The following is a 19,740-nucleotide window of genomic DNA, read 5'->3' as shown; positions in this document are numbered from 1 at the left end:
CAAAAGCAAAGCACAATGCAAAGCACTATGATGACAAACTGAGCATGTATAGGAAAATCCTGAACTTTTCTCAGTTAGGCAAGGCAGTTAATGCACTGATAATATATGTAATAATATATATAATATAATGATATGCACTGATAATGTTAGATATGTAGAAACTCATTGCATTCAGCACTAAGATGAGGAAGGATAAGTGATTAACTTTGATTTATTATGTGTTATTACATTTTATACATTGCTTCTAATTATCTGACCTAAATATATATAATAAATAATCCTGTCCTGAAGACTTGCTTTTACATAACATTACATTACATGACTTGTTTTTTTCATAAACCAGTGCATTTATTTTATTTACATTTAGTGATTGTATGTTGGATTATGAAACTGTGTCCAAACCTAGCACAAAAATATTGGACATAAACTATTATACTTCCAAAAGAATTTCGAGATTTAAGGACACCAAAATATACTTAACTACTCCAATCATTAAATATACCAAACTTTTAAAGTTTTTTTTTTTAATATACAAATAATAATACAATATACAAAAAATATCAATCAAATAACACTTTGTCGTTTTGAGCTCTCACAAAAAAACTGTAGTTGACTTTATACATGGAACATAATTTATTGCTCCCTAGGTTTCTGGTTAGTCTCATTCAATCTTTCTTCAGGACGATCAAATATATACTCAAAAAGCAAAATCTAAACAAATATAAAACTGTTACATGAAAGATACAGGTTCCTGTCTGGAGTCTCTCAACATCACCTCCCAAGGGATACTGCTAAGGGACCATATGTTGGAATGGTCATGCGTGGCATCCCATTTGTAGCTGATTATTATTATTATTATTACATGGTATTTATATAGCGCCATCATATTACACAGCACTGTACAAATTCCATAGTCATGTTACTAGCTGTTCCTTAAAGAGGCTCACATGTCCCTACTTCAGTTTTGCGATATGTCTTTAATATAGTCTAAGGTCAATGTTGGGGGGTAGCCAATTAATCTAACTGCATGCTTTTAGGATGAGGGAGGAAACCAGTACCTGGAAGAAACCCACGCAAACATAAGTGAACCTGCAAACTCAATGCAGATAGTGTTCTGGCCAAGATTCAAACCTGGGACCTAGAGCTGCAAAGGCCAAAGAACTTATCTCTGAGCCCCTGTGCCACAAATCTAGTACAGATTACAAAAACTATGTGTTTGATAACACCCTTTCTTTGGTTAGTCTTAACTTTGGTTTAGGTTACTGGTTACTGGCTTAAAATAGAAAATAATACTGCTCACATGGTGCAGAAGTTATCAGGGCTGCCATCAGGCTTCTGTACTCCTTTAAGAGCGTGACTTTTGCCAGAACTTTTAGACATGTGAGGGAGACCCAAGATGTTTACCCCAAAATTGCTGATGGCAGCCCTGGAGGTTATACCTGCAGCTAGTCTTGAAGGTCCTAGAAGAAATCATATGGTCCTTTTAAGCTCTTTTCTTGCGGCACTGGGGTCTCAGATTTAAACCCTGGAGAGGGCACAATATCAATAAAGTTTCTGTTTATCCCCATGTTAGTGTGCGTTTTTACCCACAACTCAAATGCACCTAGTGACATGACTATAGAATAAAGCTGCTTCACATATTGGCTACCACTGAAAATTATGTCCTTGCACTTTCTATAGTTCCTGTCTGCCACTGCATTGTGGTTCTATCAATTTCACTAGTACCTGCAAGCTGTGCTTGTGAATCACGTTATCTCGTTTAACTGAGTACATTTTAACAAAAAGAAGATTCATTTGTGAGAATCTGCTGTTTGGCCTTACCTCAAACCACTGTCCATGGGACTGCATCTTCAAGATAACACAGGGATCCGGCTTAGAGAGCGCATCTCTGTCTGATATTCCTTTGCAAGAAACTCGTAGTTCCACCTTGGTAAGACATGGGCTGTTGAAAATTCCAAGGGTATTGGCTGCTGACTCATAAATATTGCTCATCTTCACAGTAATAAATTACACCTATATGAAAAAAAATATATATAATCCTTAGTTCTATTTCATACATTCTTTTTCACATCTAAATCACATTCAACTGGCAAAAAAAGCATATTGATTTTACAGATTTTCAACCACCCTTATAACACAATATTAATGAGATGTTGTACATTAAATCAATCCTATTGTATTCAATCTGACAAAAAATGGGCATGTTAGCATGTATAGAATCCCTTCCCATCAGAGCGCAATAGGGAAATCAGCATTCTAACAGGATGTCAATCAAAAAACAATCAAAGATGCATTGGAGATCTATAATCTTTGATGCAATGTACAGAGTTTTACTTATTGATGTTGAGAGGAACAAGATGAATCAGGATTTATAAAACAAAACAGAATATAATATCACAACAGTTAGATTATGAGACCCTGCTTTCAAGCAACTGAACATTTTTTTAATGATAAAAAAATTATTAGAGGATAACGATTTGGAAAACAAATTTGAAAAATTTGAAAATTAATATCCATATGACCACATATACCTATTTCCTAGTATAGTGCAAAAACTTGAATAAAAAGTCAATGTTGTTCCATAAGGGTCCTTCCTTAATGATTGCAAGGCCCTCATGTTACTTCCCCTCTGGATCATTAGAAATAACCCTGTAGATATATCAAGATGAAAGTGCAAATGACTGCTTAAGTTTCTGTTTCATGTGAGTTGGTAAAATGTCAACAAAAACACCCTGTACGACTTTCATTTTCTAAAGAAGCTTCCCTTCATTTCAAAAACAAATTTTAGTTTCTCCTTCAAAAGTCTCATGACAGAAGGTTCTGGAGAGATTCACATATGGATTGGCCCTTTTCACCACCAATGAGATGATAAAATGAGTCTCCTACTGCCCCAGGTGATATGGGCTTCCTGTAAGTCCAGTGCTATAAATATATCTCATTATGGAATCAAAGGTAAGTAAGTAATTAACTAAGCCATAGAAAAATTGGCAACCTTTTTTTTGAACACTTAGGACAGTTCTAAAACATATAATACAAGTGTGCTTGCTCACAACTGCATATGAGATGTAGATGTTGGCAGCACAGCGGCTCAGAGGTTAGCTTTTGCAACGTTAGGTCCAGGGTTCGAATCTCGGCCAGGACATGCTTTTAGGTTATTGGGCTTCCCCCTAATTTACCTTACACTGGAATAAAGACATATGACTATGGTAGGGACATTAGATTGTAAGCTCCTTTGAGGGACAGCTGATGACATGACTATGGACTTTGTAAAGTGCCGAGTAAAATGTTGGTGCTATTTAATTACTGTGTAATAATATTATTAAGTACAATCAGGAAGGCATAGTATTGTAACACTTATGCTCCATTGAAGTACCCAAAAGTCATTTAACAGTAAATAGAAGAAATGATTGTAGACCAGGTCTGGTCCAACAATCTTAATATGTCTGAAGGAGTCTGATCTGGGAAATGTTTTGTCTGTTTTACAAGACCCGTTGAGCAGTGAGATGAGATCGCCCTCCTAGGCAGATTGGGTTGATCAACATTGGGTTTGCCCATTTTGGAGGGGAGAGATTTTTTGAGTATCCATAGTACATAAGACCACAGGAAAAGTGGTCATGCTGTAGAAAGGGGTAAAGTGCACAGGCTGCCTCAATTGTAAGTAGCCGCCTATAGGAGCATAACATTTTTTAAATTATTTTGATTGATTAAAAAAAATAACAAAGCAGTGCCCATAAAAATACCCTAAATACTTACCATCCCACTGTCCATGCTGCCAGTTTTCATTTTATTGCTGGATTACTACTGCCTAAAGACATATCTTTATCCAATGTTTCTGGAACTTTTGAATGCCTAGTTTCACCGTGGTTAGTCCCACTGTCCCTAAATATCATGTAGCAGAATTATAAATCTGCCACACCAAAAAGTTTGTTGAATGCAGAAGATTCTTTGGCAATAACAGTAACAGAGGAGAGGAAAATTTCACTGTTTTCTATTACGGGCTCAGCTTTATTTATTTAGGCTGGAGATGTTTAGGTTTAGATGTTTAGGCAAAGATGTAATTGATTTTTATTTAGTTCACAGCTGTTCTAAACTGGTTTTATATTTGTTTTCTTTTTAAACAAATATTCTTCTTCTGTACACCAATAAACCATGCACTGGGAACATTTATTTATTAAGAGAATCTATATTGGCTTGTAATACATTTTTTTTTACTTTGATACTCCTCTGGCTCTTAGTTATTCACTTTTTGTAGATAACTTACATCTTGTTTGCAATTCCTTATACAAAATAACAGCACATTTCCTGGTGTGTAAAAGTGTATAAGCACTCTTACCGAACAGTCCTATACAGTCATTGGCAAATCAGTTGGCACCTTTACAACTGATTGAAAAAGTATTTTATCGTCCTAAAAAATGTGATTAAAAAAAGGAAAGTTCCCCATGTATACCTGCATTTCTTTATTATGTCATTGTTTTACTAACATATACTGTTTGTGTGGGAAAAGTTAGCAAAGCTACCTATGCACTATTCAGTTAAGGGTCACAAAAGTTTTAATTTGTTGTATTACTTGAAATATTTTGCTGAATCAAAACTCTAATGCATGGTCTGATTTTTTATAAATTCAGAATAAGTAATGATGGTTGCCAATGACTTCTGTCATTCTCTAGTAATTTCAGATACAACTGTAGGTTCTTTTTTTTTTGTTGAGTCATACCAACAAATTTCATGTTGTATTTGTTTATCTGCAAGGTGATATCTGATTGCTGCTATATTTTGAGTAAGGTTTATTTTTGCCATTCCTGTCCTGCTTACCATTACCAAAGAAAATAAAATGATTTACTTCTAAAGGAACATCAAAATACAATTACACATGCTAGCTACAGCTTGTGAGATTTTTGTGCAATCAATGTGGTCTGTTCTGTGGGTGATAGTAGTATTGGGAATCCAGCTTGGGAATATAGTCCTATAACACTACCTAGGATACATTTTTATCTTCCTTTGTATCCAGCAGCAGAAATCACTCCTTTTTTCTTATGCTTGAATAATTTGAAGAGTAAACAATAGTTCTGCTTCCATCAAATGCTATACATTATCACTGAACAGTTCAGCTTCAGCTTTGCTAAAATTTCAAAGGAAGCGAAATGCAACATAACAGAAAACGTATTCATACTTTGTTCAGAAAGAAATCAAACAAGTAGGGGACAAGGTTAACTAGAGAGTGATAATGAAAACTTCAAGGCTCTGGAAGTGTTTTTTATCACATGTAGAGATTTTCTGTCATTCTGGAAAATATATGCAGCCATTCATTCTTTTTTTAAAATGGCAAAGGAGAATGAGACATTGTTACTTTGCATAAGATATAGCTAGACGTTGGCTGAGCTGGGCTGAAGGATGGGCACATTGTCCTTCCTAGTGCCTGTCTTTGCTAGTAACCAACCTGTCTCTATGTACAGTAAAGCTTTGGAGTAATAATACGTTATAATTATGGAGAAAAGTGGCATAAACCTTGTGCTAATGAATTTTTAAAAACAGGAAAGATTGAATAAAGCATTTGTGTTTAAAGTTTTTAAGGAGTGTTTTTCTTTTGTAGGTTGTGTCTCCTAAATGTGTGCATGGGTGCAAAATGTCAACCCATTATGATTTATTTTAGATCCATCCCCCAGTGATGGGGTGGTATGATCCAAAACAAATGAGGAGGAGTATGGACTGAAGAAGATTCTGTCCAAATTTACACCACTGGTGTCTCTGCTAGAGATAAAAAATACTCTATTGGAATGGTGGCCATTGTCACTGAGACAGAAAGTGGGTGAAAATCCTAATTTGTAGAGTTGTCATAAGACCAAAAGGTGAGAAGAAAAAATTTGGTGGAGACAAATTTTCTGTTGATAACTCCCTGTTAGGGTTAATGCCCTGAATTGGGTTTAACTGCTTTTACTGCTTTAAACTATGGATTAAGGAAAAACTAAATAACCTTGTATTCAAACCAGGTATTTTTTTTTAGGTTTTTTAAGTAAACATGTAATTGATCTAATGTGTATCTATAGTCCAAACTTTTTTTTCTATTAGATAAACAAAGTAAGGAAAGAAAGGGTTTTTTGGCTAAAAATAATTTCCCTTTTTTTCAAACGTGTGTTATACTGTCCAAAGCTCGTTTCTTGTGTCAGGAGATATGAATTGCTGAACTAAACAGCAAACAACTAGCTCATGTTGGTAGAATGTCTTGTAACCCGACGCGTTTCGCCCTTTTTCGGCTTTTTCAGGGGCATGCAGAAGACGTGGTAATTTTAGAAATAAAGCTAGAGAGGTAATTATCGGCGAAGATCCGAAAATAAGGCTTTCTGGATGTTCTGGAGCATTACAGGCTCTGAAATTAGAAACATCCCTGGTATAGGATTGGAATAGGAAGGGAGTTGAGGTGAGGATAATGCTGGGACAGAGAATCTGTAGATAGATGAGTAATATTTGTTTTTCAGAAGTTGTGCGTAGCATAAGCAGGATCCTTAGTAGAGGACTGGAGTAGGAAGGGATGTTTAGTTTTTTGCAGACAGCAGGTTCAAAGAGTTACAGACAGGAATGGGAGAGGTTCACACGGTCTGTTTTTCCTGTTGATTACTGTCAATAAAATGGAAGGTGAGAGAAAATGTTAAAGTTTCACAGTTTTACAGTCAGAAATATAGAAGAAATTTTAAAGAAGGGCATGTGAGAACTACTTGAATGAAGAATAATTTAGGGATAAAAGCATTTTTCAATGCCTTGTAGGGTTCTGAAAGTTAGCATTTGATGAGGGATTTCCTAATTGTTGATTTTAGTTGGCTATTTGACACATAAATACAGTATATCCTCTTGGAGATAACCACATGGCTAATGTAGTGGTTTCAATGGTTTTTATGGGTTTTATTCCAGAGTAGGAATACTAGAGAAGATGGAGTAAAACGTGATTTATTTGCTTTTAACTAACAAGTCGGCAATGTTTTTTTAAAGCAAAAACATTTTACCTCAAGCCACCCACTGTATATAGTTGATTGAATGTTGGACTTTGTGGAAATATAAATAGCAGGGTCAGTGTTATAGAATAGACTTGAGTAAAATCTTCCAAATCTATATTAGTTTACAGTTTTAAAAAAGCTCTGGTTTGAAATACAAGCAATGCAAACAATGTGACTGACGTGTGTATTCTGAAGAAGCAGTAAAGACGCTTCAAAAGAGTTCTCACTTAAAAGTTATATACATTATTGAGAAATAATCTACAAAATCCTAAATATTTTCTGATTACTTACTATTGCCAAAACGGATATTCAAACCGACTTTGTGATCTCCTAGAATGAACAACTTTACATTTAAAGCATAAATCCAGATGCATTTCATTCAGATGCATTGTCCCACATGCTTTTGGGAGACTTGATGTATTTTTTTGCAAATTTTAGTCAGGCCTGGATTTTTTTCTTTGTAGAAGGGTATTCCGTCTTGCAACCTCACCCAAAGTTCAGACACTTGGAGGATACAGGAGATTGCTGTAACTGATGTAGTACACAACCAGTGCCTGCCAGAAATTCCTGCTGATTCTTCAGTGTTGCTATAGGTCTCTTGGCAGTCTCCCTGTCCAGTTTTAGTCTTTTCATCAAACTTGTATCCAGCTCTTTGCACTGTTGTCCTATATTTTCCCCATGGTACATCCAGTTATGTGGTATTTTGTACTCTTCCCCGGAATAATAACTTTCAACAGTGAGAACCCTTTCATGTTCTGTAAGCTCTGTGCGAACCATGGCTTTTGCTATAGCAGGCCAACTGTCAATGCCCGTATGTCAGGAAAATCCCACTAGGACAGCTGTATGGTATTTGGGGTTAATCAGAGTCTTTTTTAAATGATGATAAGTGTGGACACATTTTTTTATCCACGGTATTAAGCTGAGTTGCATTAATGCATCTATTGCAATTTAGAATGAATGTGCCAAAACAGGTAACATGCATATTTAATGCACTTTGCGGTCACAAGGCCCCCTAAAGATCCTTCAACCTAAATGTACCTTTTAGTCACAATGGTGCTTTTATATTTGGTCCATATATCTATTACAGTCTAGTTTTTCTGAATGAAGAGATGTCCATTACCAAAGAAAGTAATATTTAGCATGGCTCCACCTATTACTCAGTCCTTTTTTTACTTGTCATGAAAGTGTTGTGAACACCTTCTATTTTAATACCGTAAAGCTGCAATTGAAGTTAAATTACTGAAACTTTGCACCGGTTATAAAGGGACAAAATAGCACCTAGTATTGCCATGGCAATTGAAGAAATAATTTTAATCTTCTGCTTGCTTGTAGGATTTAAAAAGAATTTCCCAGACAGTCGAGGACTTTGTTATATTCAGCTGAGCACAAGCCTGACTTATATTTAAGCTATCCTGTGAATTGCCTGTATCCAGCTTTCTTAAAGATAAGAGATGTAAACAAGTAATTTCACACTCTGTTACAGAGCAGGATTCATATTAAATCTTGATAACTGTGTATTTTCACTTGGTCAATGTTCCTTTCCCTCCTAGTTTTCTTCTCAGAGTTCAGCTGTGATTGCTATCTTCTTGGCATGTTATTATACATTGTGTTCAACTTTCAGCAAAAATATATTTTTTCCCAAGAATATTGTATGTTATTAAAAATGTGAACTGTTGGTCTTACAGCAAATACCCTGACATGAAATACTGAAAACTTCTAAAGTAAAGAAGAATCTAGGCTAAACTATAGAAGAGGAACTAAATGCAAATTAGGAAACTTTGGCATCACTATTTACAAGTATATAACAATGACATTTACATTTGTTGCAACAGCAGGTCCCCTGCCATAAAAATGTTGTACCCAATGCCTTTAAAAACCCTATACCATGCCCATATCTTCCAATAGATTCCATGCTGACCAGTGGAGATCTTTACTGGCAGTAAAGCCTCTGCATGTGACCCCTTTATGTGTACTTTATGTTCCAAATTACTTGTCAGATGTCAGTTAAAAGATTTACATGTTTGACACAAGACAGGACACTTCCATCACAAATCAAAAAAAAGATTTAATACTTCATTAAAGGCAACTCTATTGCTATAAGCAAAAAAGTAACTGCCAGAAATAAAGTGCATACATCTAAAAAAGCTTGAATATGCAAGCAGTAACCTCAATGCCATCCCAATAGGCATACATATAAACACTGCAGCTTGGTCTATTAAGATAGTGCCATCTTTCTGTTCAAATTTATTCAATTCAATTGCACTGGTACACATCATTACAAGATTTTATTTTTTAAGGTTTTATAACCCTCAATACTTTTTCTATAGTTATCTATAGATGTTAAATTAATCAAAATAACAGGACTAGAAAGTAGACCCAAGGAGAGAGTTAATTAGGAGGAGGAAGGGATTGGTGGATTTGAAAGGGGTGAGGCAGAGGGGTTAAAAAGAGGTAATGGAAGGAGCAGAGGATCCTTGGCAGGACAGCAGTGGAGTGACGAAGACCCTGCCCACCTGCCCTATGGAGGTTGAGGGGGATACTTGGTAGGGAAAATGAGGTAGAGGACTTTGTGGATAGTAGGGGCTGGCAGTTGGGAGGTTCTTAAGGGTAGTTCTACAGGGTGTCATTCTTGGTGTTGTGTGGTACTGTTTTAGGTGTGGTGTCTCCAGTGGATTGGTGCCTCCAAGGTAAGAGGATCTGCAAATGGTTAGGTTGGTGAGGGGCTGCTGAGGCGGTGGAGTGTGAGAACGATGAGGCAATGGTGGCAACCCTAAAAAAGGTTGAAGTATGGTGATGAAGGATGCCTATGAGGACCTGCAACCTAGGATGTTGGCAATATAGAATAATGATGTTAATGCGTTATGTGATGTTTGCGTTATTTTACTGATTACAGTTACTTATTGGTAAATTAAATAAAGTGCTTCAGCCATTTCATCTGCAAAATAATTAATTAAAATAATTAATAACTTAATCTGCGATATTTTGTTTTGAAGGGGAGGTGAGAAGGGAGTGGAAAAGGGGGTGAGGCGTGGCAGCTGGGTTGGTGGGAAGAGACCTCTGAGATCCCCCAAGTCAATTTTCCAGAAGAACTGGTAACCTTATCCAATTCCATGTATGAAATGACAAAGGAAATAGTTAACAGTGCCCTGGCTAGCTCCTGAGATGCACTTGGCATGGTCTGTTTTGGTAATTAGATGGCTCCATGTCTTCTCGTGAATATTTACATCTGCCTAGACTCTGTCATTTCAAACCCAAATATAAAATAAAAAATATCCAATGAACTATATAGCTAAGAAACACAGCCAGCAAACACCCATGTGTAATTTTATATTATTGGCTTACATACGATTGAGTTTAGATTACACATTCATTAGAGACAAAGTGGACAAAAGAAAATCTGACACATTTCTTGAACCAATATTAATTTACTAACATCTACTTTTGTCAGAAAAACAAAGAAAATGCTTTAAACTGCACATAAAAAGGGATCTTTTAAGCCTGAACAGTGAAATCCATGAGATATAAAAAATGCCAGTTTACAACTCCTCTGACTCTAATAAACACGGGAAGGCAATATTCAAAATGACAGCTGTGTAGAAATATTAATGTTGCCTATTAGCAGCTGAGCAATAAAATGCCTAAGAAAAACAGCAAACTAAGAACCTTGTATGTATAGAAACCAAAAAAAGCTGTATTTGAGAAATATCCCCGAACAAGCAATGTATTTAGACAGAAGGCTAGGAGGTCATGGAACAAAGTGGCACCAGTATAATTGGAAATATACAGAAGCTGACAATCCTAAAGGCCTCATTATCATACAACCAGCTGGTTCAATTACAAGGGCATGTGAGAGAACTGTACTCAGGAAAAATTAAGAGATCTGACACATGACAGACGGATGCTCAGGGCTATATGTGAATCACTGAAATTCAAGAGCTGGAGTCACTCACTATGTATATATTGAACAGATTAAGGTTATTGACAAAGCCAAATATACCCATAGAGTACACATTTCACTAAATGCCCTTACAGAATGTGTTCCTGAGTTTGGCCTGTAAATAATAACTGATGTACTGTATCTGTGGAAATGAATTGCATTCTCAGTAGTAAAGTTAAATATAGTTGACAACAAGGAAAATAACGTATGTAGGTTTCTCATTATTGGTGTACAGTTGGAGGGTATGATGGTTTCAGTAGAACCATTCTACCTAAACATCCCAATCATCCCTAATTTGAAGAGACAGTCCGTCTGTCCCAAATACCTCTGTATCTCTTTTTTTTCTTTGATGTAGATGTGTAGTGTTTAGAAAGTATGGACAAATTGGAACCCCTTTTTCCATCTGTCCATGGCTCATTTAGAGAGATTTACCCTCCTGATGTTTTACTAGACACAAAGGGCCTTATTTATTAGGCTCTCCAGGATTGGACAACATACACTTTCATGTGGAAAACATGGGTGATTGAGCAAACCTTAAAAATTATTTACTTTTAGTTGACAAGTGCTTTAAATTCTTAACCAGATTCTATCCAGGTTTGATAGATCACCCAGGTCCACCAATGCTATCTTTAATTTTTCTTATACTTTCAAAATCAGGTCCAAAGTGAGGGGAACCCCCAACAGCAAATTCCTTGTATTATTGAAACCCTGTCAAATTTGTGTTTTTGTTGAAAACTTTACCTCACTTGCTCTCCTGTGAATCGATTGTCAAAAGGACAGGAAGTTAGAATAAATCCCACTAGCAGAACCCAGAATAGCAGTAAAAACTTTCCCCACTCTAAACTTTAATTACCAAAATAAATTGTACTACACTAAAATTTTTACCTAATCATTAAATAAGTGAATTTGTTATTTTAAAAACAATATAAAAAGTGAAATGTGGGTTAAACCAATTATTTTTTGCCTAATAATTCTCCATGGGTCATGTAAACAGGGGCATGGTAGGGGTATTTTTTTCTTATATACTACTGATATTGAGGACCTCAAATGTGGTCCCTGGCATCACAGAAGGCCCACACAAATATTCGGTGAATGTAACATAGTGAATGTAATACTACAGAAATTGTAAGCATACAACAGAAGAGGGTCAGACACATCACATGAGACTGCAAGAGATCACTGCTGTTACAGCCATCTTATAAAGCCATGCTTTAACATATGTGCTCCCCAGAACCCTCCTTACAAAATGCCACAGCAGGATCCATCATACAAGATAGAAACAAATATTTATTGCTTTACATCACCAGTGAAAGCATAATATTTTATTCAGTCTAGTTATTAAATGTCACAGCAGAAGCAGTAGAAGCATATCTTCAGGCCATACTATCAAGATAATACACAGAAGCAATATATTAGAGAACAGGTACACTTGCTGCAGGTCTGAGTGGTGGGCTGGACAACTGACAATTATTAAAGCAGACCTAAACTAAAATGTTTTCTTTACATAAAAGGTAACCCTTTTATATAAAGTAAAAATATTGTTTTCTTTAACTAAAACACCTTATTTTTGTTCTTTTAAAAAAAAGGGTGAACACCTCCCCTTTCTGATAGCCGCAATGATCAAGACTGAATGGGAGTGCAGAGCCTCCCAGGATACCTACATCAAGCATCTTGGCTGCTCCTTCATGGGGTATGCGCAGAAGGAGCATCTTCCTTCATTGAAGGAAAATGTGCAGTGGTATCGACACTTTTTTTCCCTTTTACAGCAGGCAAGTCACCTGATCTTGTGCCTGCACAGGGATCAGGTCAGTTATCAGTTAGGAATAATGAGGGATTTGGCAGAAAAGGTGTGGGGTTGTATTTAGTGGCTTCTGGTTTGAGCAGCCCATCCCATACTGGCACCAATAATACATGGGAATGGATCTGCAAGTGGGTGGGTTGTTGGAAGTAAGGGGGAGGGGGGTAGAGGTTTGTTTCAGTCCATTGTAGCCACTGAGTACTGCTATATCTATGGTAGACTGAGAAGACAGTAGCAGCCAGGGGGAGGTGTCACAGTTAGCAATCTTTTTTAGGCTAATGCTTCCCTGTGGTGATGGCTCTTCTACAGGGTCACATTTACTAAATTTAACACTAAAATAATATGACATTACTTAGGAAAGATTTACTGACACGTTTCCTGATGCATGACACTTCACATTACATACCAAATGTTAAAATATATATTATAATATTATTTGAACATTTTTTTATTATTTTATATTTATTTATTTTTTATTATTATTATATTTATTATTTATTTTTACTTACATTAAAACATATTACATCAAATTACTTACATTAAAAAAATATATATTTATTTTATAGAAAATTATATAGTTGAAACCTTGCTTGGTCTAATCCTGGAAAAAATGTATTTTCATCTTAAATTATTCATTCTTTTTCTAAAATGTTATGATTGATTTAGTGTCACTAAAGTGTAAACAGAATGGATTTTGCTTGTTTTAATGTAAATCTTATTTTTGAAATTCTACTGAGCTTCTAAAATCCAGTGAAAAATACTGCATGAGACTGCTTCAGTTTATAATGGTTTAATACATCAGAGGAATGTTTTAAGCCTGGCCTGTATTACAATATACAGTAATATTTATATGAAACAATGATGTGAAACATAAAAAATATGCTAAATACCAGGTTACCTTGTATGATATACACATTTGGTTCTTTTTTCTTTCCTATTTAGTAAAACATGTTTAATGGTAATTTTATGTTTTATGTAATGTTTATGTTAATGTTATATTTCTAAACTTTTCATGAAAAAAAGCAAATTATAAAATGTACCTTTTGATTATAGCTATAGCTAAGTGCAGAGTAAAGCTGCGTACACACTTCCAATTTTTATCGTTTGTAAACGAACGACGAACAATCCTGCACGATATCTGCGAATGATCGTATAGCACCGATCCTGTACATACAGATAACGTCACGATCGTTCAAAGATATTGTACACACATACGGTATATATACACACAGTATATATGAATATATATATATATATATATATATATATATGAATATATATATATGAATATATATAAATATATATATATATATATAAATATATATATACACATACACTCACATACACAATACAGCCTGTATCAATCAAATGTTCGTTCATCGCGCATGCTCAGAACATGCACGATCACTGAACGACCGTACACACGATAGATGGTCAACGATCGTCGTCCAATCCGATCCGCCGGTCTGGTCGTTCATTTCCAACGACTATCCTCGTTCGTCAGCGTCGTTGGTTACTTTTTTTACAAACGATTTTTGGCCAATCGGTCGTTCGTCGTTCATTTCCAACGATAAAAATTGGACGTGTGTACGCAGCTTAATAAGTTAATATTTTAATAAAAAGAAAGTCTAACAATAGCACACACATATATATATATATGAATACATATATATATATATATATAGCAGTACTCCAGTAACATGAACAATATTGGCACATTAAGCATAACAATGGCATTGTTAGTTAGTGGTGGTTTGTTAGAACAAAATCTTTTCAACGAACCTTCCTATATCATTTTACACAGCAGTAACAAAATAGGTTAACCGTTTTGATAAATAGTTTTAAATTTGTGTCCTTTTGTCTTTTTTTTCTCCTTTATTTGCACCTGCTGCATTAAAGTTTACCTAGATAGCACACAAGCTCATTTTTTAAAAGGCACAAAAAAAGCACTTAGGCTGCTTTTTCTTTTTTTTTTTTTTGACCCTCCTTTTAAATAGTAAGATCATAGGCGCATATACATAGTTCTTTTCAATTGTAATACCAGCCTGCATGTGGGATGCTCTCTATGTCTGCTGTCACCAGGTTTTGGGTAGTGTCTGGAAAATAAATACTCCCTTTCAGCACCTTGGATAGCTCTATCTTGCACACTTGCAAGCTTTACTATAGCTGATAGAATATACCGTACTTTAAACATCTGCTGGACTCATAAATGCCAGAAGCAAGCTAATCTACTTTTTAAACTTTAGCCAGCAGATTTAATAGCATGGCAGTTAAAGCTTAATGTTTAATGTTTCTACATCCTAATTAGTATGGGTACTTATACTTTTATAGTCTATTTACTTGACTTATTTTGTTATTTAATGTTTAATAATACTTTAAAGCTGAACTCCAAGCAGACATAAAAAACACAGATTATTACAGTTCTCATTAAATGTAATGTTTTATGCAAGCTGCATAAGTGGATATGATTTTTTCTACTTTTAAACATGACTAAGGACTAACCCACAGGATGAAAAAAAAATCTTGGAAAATGCCACCGTCACCAAATTATTTGTCTGGGATTGGTAATTAGTATTCAGAAGGTTTAGTTCTTTAGTTCTCATAGTACAGCTGCATTTACTTAAAATAAAGCACCAGCTGTAACCATCTTTCTTTAAAGGTTGCTTTTTGGAAACTGTTCCATTGTTCTTGGTAATCCAGCCTATCTTTCATACATACTTTAGAATTTAAGAAAAGTCACAGTGATATAAGAACAGAAGGCTGATTTTTATAGACGAGAGATCATCCTGTCCTTGCACTTTTATACAAAAACATTATAATTACTTATTTACTGGGCAAATCTGTCTACGAGCAGTGGGTTGTCAAATGGAAAGAATTCTTTACTGACTTAAGATACTCAGTATGCTAGGGATAAAAATCTAAATGTTCTTCATTTAAACTGGCAGCTGTACCTATTTTAGATTTGCCATTGCTCATTGTTCTGATCCTAAAACTGTTTTTCTCAGTTGCAGAGATAGTTAGCAAAGGGCTCTTGTACAAGGGTTCTTGTCATTGTGGTGTAGTGGTGAACCGCAGGCAGCCGTCCAAAAGGAGGACTTTTGGACGGCTGCCTGCGGTTCATCACTATACCACAACGACGCACCATTACTTGTATATACCTTGTATCTTTCAAACATCAGCAAACCTGAACTCAATATTGAGGAACACAACAACTGTTCATATTGAGCAACAAATCTCTTATTACTCCAATATCAATCACCAAGAATTAAAACCTTGGTTTCCAACAAGAACAACCATTTTGTATGGATTTATGCCATTTCACCAGATCAGACTAACTACTACCACTCATCATTTGTATTGAAGGAATCTCTGCTCTACTAATAACCTTCCTGCCAGCCACCATACATCTAAACTGATAGTGGTTTTTATAATCAGGGTACCTCCAAGTAATAATCTTACATCAGATGTTCCCTAGGTGGTAAAAAGTCTCGGCAATATCATTAAGTCTCCCAAAACCCCTGAGGAAGCCCTGCAGGACGAAACGCGTCAGGTGGAAAAACGCATATATTACTGCAAACATAACCTGATGTAATGCAATATTACTACTTCATGATTATTAGACTAGTGTACCCATGTTAGCCTAGGGTTAATGTAGGAGACCTTTGTTAGGTGGTCAGTATGTTTTAAACTAATACAATTTTGTGTTTCTATACAATAATCCTGCCCTTCAAAAGTTTGGCTTTCTTTCTCTTTCTTTCACATTTGCCATTTAAACTTCAGGCTGAGTAACTAGGAGTCAGCTCCATTTCTGTTTTTCATCTTGGGTCATCCTTGGTGGAACACATCTCTCTACATTTTATATAAATGTTGCACAAACCTTGGTTGGAAACATTTTAAAAGGACCCCTGTATTTCAAGAAATGCAAAAAGGCTGATTGTTTTGCAAATGAGAAATGAATAGTAGTATTCTGTCATTCATAGGCAGAGGATTTCTTGCAACCAAAGCATAGAAACAGAAAATATTCTCCTTTTTAGCACCTGCAATGTTTCCAACTACAATAGTAAAGTTAAAAAAACATTTTTACAAAATCAAAATTTATTTTTTGTCAATTAAAACTGAACTCTACTAAAATTGCTAAGTACACAGATAAAATGCTCGCCGTTTTACCTAATAAAAGATTTGAATGTCTATCCACCCAGTTTTGAGATTTGCTCAGCTCTGTCTGGCAGCTTTTCTATGCTGCAGTTAAAGCGGAGCGAAACTAAAATTTTTACTTTGCAAAAAAGGGTAGACAACCCTTTTATAAAAAGTAAAAATATAATTTTATTATTGTGAATATTCTTTAAATTCACATGCATGTGTAATGAGATCAGCACTTTTTTGTTTCCCCTTTACAGCAGACTATATCACCTCATCTCGTGCCTGCGCAATAACCAGAAGAAGAAGGCTGAAGATGGCAGCACTTGGTGCTTCCCCCGTGCAGATATGAAGGGGAATTCCAGGAAGGCGTGGGACCCAATCGAGGTCTTCTCCAGTGTGATCGAGAGATCTGCAGACTTAAGCTACGTACACACGTCAGATTTTTATCGCCCCATAATCGGCACCGGCCAATTATCGGGCGAAAATCTGCCGTGTGTACAGTCGGTGTCGTCCATCGTCCGGACGACCGACCTGCCGGAACCACGGACGATGGACGACATGCCGCTCCGTCGCTCTCCCCCTCCCCTCTCCATACAGCATGAACGGTGCTGTATGTACAGCACCGTTCATGCATCGTGCACTCCCATGTCGTTGGAAAGGATCGTGAAAGATCCTTTCCAACGACAAAAATTGCAAGTGTGTACGCAGCTTTAGAGGTAAGTGTATTTTTTTTAATTTACAGTTTAGTTCCATTTTAAGTAACGCTTATAGGTTTTGCTTCCCTTCCTATTTGTAAATAAACTGAAAGAAGAGGCAGCAGGCTGTTATCCTTACCTCTCTGTTCTGCTCTTTCAGCATGTTCATTCTACCTCTTCAAATCTGATCTCTGCTATATAGAGAGCTACAACATTTCAAATCCTCATCTAATTCAAGTGTTCATTAAAACATTAACTTTTAATTTTTTTTACTTATAAGTACTGTTAAGCACAAAATCACACAAAACATTGTGCACTATTTAAAGCAGACCTAGCCAACCTAACCAAAAGTTTTACTTTACATAAAAGGGTGGATAACCCTTTCATTTAAGGTAAAACATATCTTCTTTTTCTTGGGTTTAAAACCATATCACTGCAAAGATAAAGACTGAATGGGAGCGCAGAGCCTCCTGAGATACCTACGTCAGGCACCAGGAGTTTTCTTGCTGCTCCTTCTGCACATGCCTGATCCCTTCTCACTTTAAAAAGTTTTCATTTTTCTTACTATTTTGTCCCTTACTACTGAGCAAGAAGTGAAGGGGAATGATTTTTGCCCTAACCTGCTTTGTCCAAAGCTGTATCTGTCTAGGAAAATGGCTTCAAATTCACAATAAACTAGACATCCAGCACAAAATAAGAAGATAAAATAAAGCCTGTTTAACAAATAAATAGGAAAATCACAGTTTGCTTCAAAATCCATCGTCAATCCAGAGATTTCCAAAAAATGTTTCTGATATTGGGGGATACTTATAAAACAGTGAATCATTCACTGAAACCTTCCCTGGTGTTTAATCAATTTGTTGTTATTGAAACACATTGACCTGAAATATTCTCCACCAGCATGATCAGGATTTTTCAACCTACTTTTGCTGAGCCTCAGTTATACCAAACCTGTGCCAGCCAAGGACTATAAAATAAATGGAGAAGTAGAAGAGTAATAGGCTCATCTTTCTGACACTCTTTCTGATTTCTTTCTATCTGTATGCTTCTTGTGAGTATTGGCTCCCAATGTTGTTACTTTCTCTCACATTCCATCTCTGCTATACAAGGAATACAAATGGCAGATACCAGGTCACATATATGTATTTCCAATGCTTATCTTCAAACAACACATTTGCTATCTAAACCAGAAAACACACATTTAAGGCAATGGAAAGCACACAATGGGGGAACTTGAAAGCTGAAAGGGCATCGTCATCTTCCTGGAGCCATTATGTGCTAGGATAATATAACTTCCATGTTCATTTATTCCTGGAATGCAAGGTGTCTGAAGATTGTTTCCAGGAAGAAAAAAAGAAAGATGGAGGCGTCCTGCAGAACTGAACAATATGATATAGATGAACAATATGGATAGGTGACCATTGCCGGTTTGGGTTCATCAGGCCGTTATCAGGCAGGTAAAAAGTTATTGTAGAAGGGACAATACCTGTATCTTTCATTATTATCATTATTTATCTTTACATTAACCACTTGTCTGATCAAAGTGGGACTCCGCTTTCCACTTTAACACTACAGGGGCAAACAAATTTGACATCCCATAATTGTTGCATACAGTCCTGTCCACTTTCCACACCCACGATCCTCCCCAAAATTCCGAGGGAAACTTGGTTGTATTTCCCCCCCCCATGTCAATGCCGGAGTCACCCTCCTGTCCACTGTCCATCCAGCTCTCACCTTTGAAAATTCCCACACAACCTGCTTTTATTCAAAGGGCAAATATGGCTACAACAACATCAAAAACAGGGAATGTCCCTCTTCTAAGCGGTGAGGTAACCTAACGATGGAAAGTTCCCACGCTATCGATTTGCAGAAGTACAGAGATCATTTTTATAAATTTACATTCTAGCCACCTAACTGAATCCAGCATTTTAATTTGTATCCATAGTGTAATTACCTCATCCATCCTGACAGCATAAGTCTGTCTTATTCAATGTATTTTTAGATTATGGCACAGTGCTATGCTAGGTAGTTAAAAATGTGTGTTTAAGCTGAAGAAAAGAAGAAGTGACAGAGATGACAAAAACGCAATGGTATCAGCTAGATCCCCCTAAAGCTACAGCTTTGGAACAACATTCTGTTTTAATGAAGTCTGGCAGATTAATCAACACCTTTTAGTTGAGCTAC

The 19,740-nt window shown here is 36.1% G+C and overlaps 1 protein-coding gene across 1 annotated transcript in view; it reads right to left on the bottom strand.

Moving 5' to 3' along the window:
• The window catches only part of CPNE4 (copine 4), a 214,579-nt gene that overhangs the window by 142,163 nt on the left and 52,676 nt on the right, over positions 1–19,740 (bottom strand). The window contains exon 2 of the mRNA XM_072412320.1: positions 1,822–2,013. Coding sequence (XP_072268421.1) covers positions 1,822–1,992 — 171 coding nt within the window. The 5' untranslated portion in view covers positions 1,993–2,013. The remainder of the gene's footprint in view (positions 1–1,821; positions 2,014–19,740) is intronic.

This window comes from Pyxicephalus adspersus, chromosome 5 (assembly GCF_032062135.1).
Source record: "Pyxicephalus adspersus chromosome 5, UCB_Pads_2.0, whole genome shotgun sequence".
In the NCBI taxonomy this organism is placed as follows: Eukaryota; Metazoa; Chordata; class Amphibia; order Anura; family Pyxicephalidae; genus Pyxicephalus; species Pyxicephalus adspersus.
The sequence above is the reverse complement of the archived record's forward strand: the minus strand, read 5'-3'. Positions and strand labels throughout refer to the sequence as shown.